Source organism: Cyprinodon variegatus, unplaced genomic scaffold, assembly GCF_000732505.1.
Source record: "Cyprinodon variegatus isolate N-32 unplaced genomic scaffold, C_variegatus-1.0 Scaffold636, whole genome shotgun sequence".
Classification (NCBI taxonomy): domain Eukaryota; kingdom Metazoa; phylum Chordata; class Actinopteri; order Cyprinodontiformes; family Cyprinodontidae; genus Cyprinodon; species Cyprinodon variegatus.
Genome location: NW_015151089.1, coordinates 112342 through 117450, shown reverse-complemented (window position 1 = coordinate 117450; position 5109 = coordinate 112342). Strand labels below are relative to the sequence as shown.

General features: G+C 40.4%; 1 protein-coding gene across 1 annotated transcript in view; it reads right to left on the bottom strand.

Annotated features, from left to right (window-relative positions):
* The window catches only part of LOC107096604 (calcium/calmodulin-dependent protein kinase type II subunit beta-like), a 117067-nt gene that overhangs the window by 10290 nt on the left and 101668 nt on the right, over window positions 1-5109 (bottom strand). The window contains exon 17 of the mRNA XM_015393336.1: window positions 2279-2354. Within this exon, the coding sequence (XP_015248822.1) occupies window positions 2279-2354 (76 nt within the window). The remainder of the gene's footprint in view (window positions 1-2278; window positions 2355-5109) is intronic.

The window sequence follows — 5109 nt, the reverse complement described above, 5'->3', positions numbered from 1 at the left end:
ACTATAGAAATAAACTCAATTGAAATTGAATTGAAGTGAACTTGGGCAATAATGAGCAAAATTAAGGGTTATAGTCATTTTTATTTAAACGTAATATTTTTTCCACAGTGTTTCCAATCAATCTAATTTGGTAGTGTTTTCACCCAATCTATTCAATTAAATTCAGTTCAGTTTATTTCTATAGCGCCAATTCACAACACATGTCATCTCAAGGTACTTTACAGTTCACCAGATCATACAGTCAGATTGATTCAAATGTCAAATTGATTCAATCTATATCGGTAAAAGGGCAATCCAATACAAATTGGTCACTTTGGCCAAATTACTGGTTCAGTAACATAGCAACTTTCAAAAGCTAAAGCCAGATCTTGAGTGAGTAACCCTTGGATTGAATGCGAAGTCTTACAGCAAACAGCACTTTCAACATGAACCTGTCTTCAGAACGCAATAGTACTGAATACTAATAATGCAACTGGAACCAGTGTCTTGGTTAGTTTTAGTGTTGCGGCGATGCCATTTTTTGTCCCCGATACCCGATACCTGGATGTGCAGTATCGGCTGATACCGATACCATCTGTTTGAAATTGATGTGTGTGTATATATGAAGAACTGCATACTACCTGGATGTAAAATAATTGCCACCATGGCTTTATCAAGCTGCTGCCTACCTTTGTGAATCAGGAAAAAGACTAATATAAAGTGAATCCAGTAGAACTTTTTATTGCCTACGTGGAATGGGTGACAATAGTTGAATAAACTTTTGGCTCTCGTATCGGTGCCCGATCTTTTGGTACTCGCTGATACTGATACCACCATTGTAGTGCTGGATCGGGGCCCCATACTGGTATCGGTGCAACACTAGTTAGTTTCGGATCATTGTATTGTTTAATCTAACCAAAATTGTTTTGACCAACTAGATTGGTTGTTTTTACAGCCAATATTTTCTTAGAATCTGTCTAAACTCCATCCAACTGACCACAACTCTCATACAAACTCCTACATCTTGACTGAATACTGAGGCTGTCAAAGTTTGCAGGTGATCTGAACCACTTGCTGAAGCAGTCATGGTATGGCGCTAGTGACGCTTCTGACGTCATCGATTTCAGCCCCTCACCTCAATGAAGCAAGCCTCGATATGCGTTTTGCGGAAACGCTGCCTCCACTACTCAACATACACCTCGGCTCATCTCATAACATCATTACTGTTTACCTACCAGGTGTATATATAGGTTACACTTAGGGTAGAACTGTCTGAAATTTCTGATGAAGGTCATAGCCAGCAAAACGTTACATTAATACATCCTGGATGGAGAGCGAGACTGTGTGTGGGAAGTATTTCTGGAAATCTGTGGACGGAATAGTGTTGCAATGTTATTTAAAAGTTATTTTATATCATTTAAAGAAGCATTATGGGGTTTTCTAATGATGATGTCATCCGTGGCCAAAACACAGGACTGCACCCTTCTAGGTTGGACTCATTCAACATGGATGTGCTTAACGTCACATCGGCCGAACAGAGCGGTAAACTTCTGACATGAAGTATAAAAATATGTGAAATTCAAGGGATTTTTTTTTTGTAAAAGGTGAGTTCTGGCATCATGGAGTTGGTGAGATCAGGCCTGCAGACCTTAAAGACCTGACACTCATCGCTAAAGTATGCAGAAAGCCATAAGAGGCGTCTGGTTGTTGTGCTGGCAATAAAAGTTTAGGGTAAGGGTATGAGTAATAGTTTGCAAGCAATATTTTTCTGCAAAATGTAAAATAAAGCTATTTTTCTTTAAACCGATGCTCTTTTCACAAAGTTTTATTACCTTTTGAGAGACGCTTGTCCCGTTCCCTATCAGAAATAACCAACCTGGCTGAAAGAAAATAACTTCTAATCTAAATGCGCCCGAGGAATGAATAAGTTTGAGCTTTACTGGAAACAACTGTGGCTCCTTTTTTTCATCACATTAATCTTTTCTATATTTTCTTCTATTTTTTTTGGACTTGTGTTTCCATCATTGAGGACACATTAAACCGAGCCCTTCCCATCCCTCTGCCTCAATCTGCCTGGCATTATTCTTAATTATATGGTAAGCAGAGGGGTGGGGGAGGATAAAACAATGAATGTAATTACTCTTTAATCTTTTAATACAACACATTTTGTATGTCAATCAGATTAATGGCTGATGGAGCGCTTAAATGCTCACTTTACAGGCTGCACTTCCCTGCAGCTGGATGAACTTTTAAAAGCAGTGAAGGATGAGGAATAGGAGGGGGGGTGTATGGGACTCACGCATAGGCCTCAAAGTCTCCGTTGTTGACGGCTTCGATAAGCTGCTCCGTGATCTTTATGATCTCCTGTTTGCGAGCTGTGGAGAGGAAGGAAAGAAAGAGGGATGTGATTGCTTCCAAAGTGTCGTTCATTGTGCAGCTGCAGCTAAGCTGGAGGCTGAAGCAAGTTACAGATAGAGACGACCCGTCTGCGTGAGAACGGCGATCCTAATCCTGCGCCGATCTCCTCAATAAACTTTACACAGAGAAGACCCCACGGCTTACGTACCCCCCATTGTGTCCTGGCACCACGTTGCCTTCTACCTCCATTCATCATCCATCACACCTCTGCTGTACACACAGGGCAGCTGGAGATCATGGTGCTATTCTTGTCCCAGGATGAGATTTACCCTGTCCTTCTCCCGTGGCTTCCTCCCCACACTAACTGAAGGGCTTAACTCACTCAGGTTGTCTACTTTCCCCCTCCCTCCCTCCCTCCCTCCCTCTCTCACCCTCTCTCTCTCTCTCTGCTTACTGTACCCTTCTCTATCATGAAAGCACCTCTGTACTCCATCTACATGCTCTTCTGTCACTTAGCTGCATGTCACATAATGAAAAGTCGGGGCAACAGAGACATCAGAGCGTTCTCCGCTTTAATGTGCTTAAAGCAACATTTCAGTTTTAATTACAATAAAGTCCCATCTAACAAACTCCTGCTGCTGGGTCCTTTGTCTATTTGATACAGCAAAACATTTGGTAAGACTAAAATATAGCCCAGATGAAAGGATATTTCACTTAAGCTGCTTAGAGTATTAAATAAACAGAAACGATATATTTTCGGGAGAAAAAAAAAGAAAAAATAAATGCCAAAAAGAGGTACGAACAAAATAATAATCAAAGCATTTTTTTTTTCTGTGTATCAAAGTGACGACTGAGTTTCTGCTGATAAAAACAAATAAGATTTAAAAGGTTCCCACCAGAAAAAGCCATGATCCAAGGTGGTTTTTCTGCTAATCGTTTTACTTTTTCACTTTTCTCTCGATCCGCCTGCCAAAAACCAGCTCTTCCTGCTGCGCTCGTTCTAGGCGGACCCAGCTGCGCTCTCACCTGAACTTTATCACCTGATAACTGTGTCATTAGTGAATGATTATATGCAACATTGTCAAAACGAGAACACAGGTGTAATTCTTAATATAAAAGGACACTGGTTCAGCCTTAACAACCATAACTACTGTAACTGTTTTGGTAAGGCTTTCGAAAAGGTTTAGTTATTTATTTATGACCATTTTAGACCCATTATCTGTCTTTTTCAGTTAATTCTAATTCATTTGGAATCGTTTTTACAACCTTATATCACTTAAAATTCTGTCCTTTTAAATTGAATCTATATTAATTTTGATGTAAAAAAAGTGAGAATTCAACATTTATATTTTATACCAGCTACAGTAGACTTGCATTGTGTCGGACAGAATGCATCCTCAGTGATTCAACCATCCATCCATTTTTCATCACACTTATCCCAAGCGGTGTCGCAAGTGGTACTGGTGCCTCCAGCTGTCTAAGGGTGAGAGGCGGGGTCCACCCTGGACAGGTCACCAGTCCATTGCAGGGCAACACAGAGACAAACTACCATTCACACTCACCTAAGGAGAATTTAGAGATGCCAATTAACCTAACAGTCATGTTTTTGGACTGTGGGATGAAGCCAGAGTACCCGGAGAGAAGTCACACATGTTCAGGGAGAGCTGGCAAACTCAATGCAGAAAGACCTGTGCCAGGAATCGAACCAATAACCTTCTTCCTGAGCAGCCCCATTACCAGTTTAATTTAAGGATAATTTCATGTTTTCAACCTTTGAAAGGAAACAAAGACACTTGTGAAAAGACGTAGGGGTAAAAACTGTTCAGGTCGCCAGTCCATCAAAGGGTAACACAGAGAAAAACAACTATTCACACTCACACCTAAAGAGAATTTCATAATTAACCTAACAGTCTTGTTTTTGGACTGTGGTAGGAAGCTGATGTACCAGGAGAGAACATGCAAACTCTTTGTTACCCCAAATGCCTTATCTGTCACGTAAATGTTTCCTATTTCGGTGTACCCTATTGTCAAGTAAGCTTACATTGAACTGGAAGCAACAATTGCCAGCTACGAGTTTTATAATAAAACTGGTAAAACATCTGCCTTACAATCCAAGGCTCAACTAAAATAAAACATGTCTCCATCCATCTATCTTCTCCCGCTTATCCCATCAGGCCGGTGTCTATCTCTGTGAGGGTCATCCCTGGACAGGTCGCCAGTCTGTCACAGGGCAACACAGAGACACTCCCCTAAGGGCAATTCAGAGAAGCCAATTAACCTGACAGTCATGCTTTTGGACTGTGGGAGCCAATCATTGCTGCCATCTGTTAGAAATGATGATGGCAGAGCCAAGCACAGAGAGAGAAAAAACTACTGCAGGAATCCTTCATGCAAAACCTCTTTTCCATATTTATGTTTTTATTATGAGACCAGAGCAAAAACATTTGAGAAGTTTTATTTCTCACTTTGGGACAGTGTTAGAGATAGTTTCCTACAAGCCAAAAGAAATCAACCACTTGGTAGCAGCAGTGTTGCTAAGCAACATACAGTGAACTATTAAATATTTGATAATACTTTTACTACTTTTAAGTACTAGTTTAACGACCTAACTTAGGAGTTAACCCTGGTGACAGCTCGACCACACACCAACCATTTTCATCAATCATTTTCTGCTAAAACCAACATATTCGTTTTTTTTAACCGGTCACATGATCTCATAAAAACTTCACAAACATTCTTAAAGTCGTAGGGAAATCCTATTTAAATGTCAAA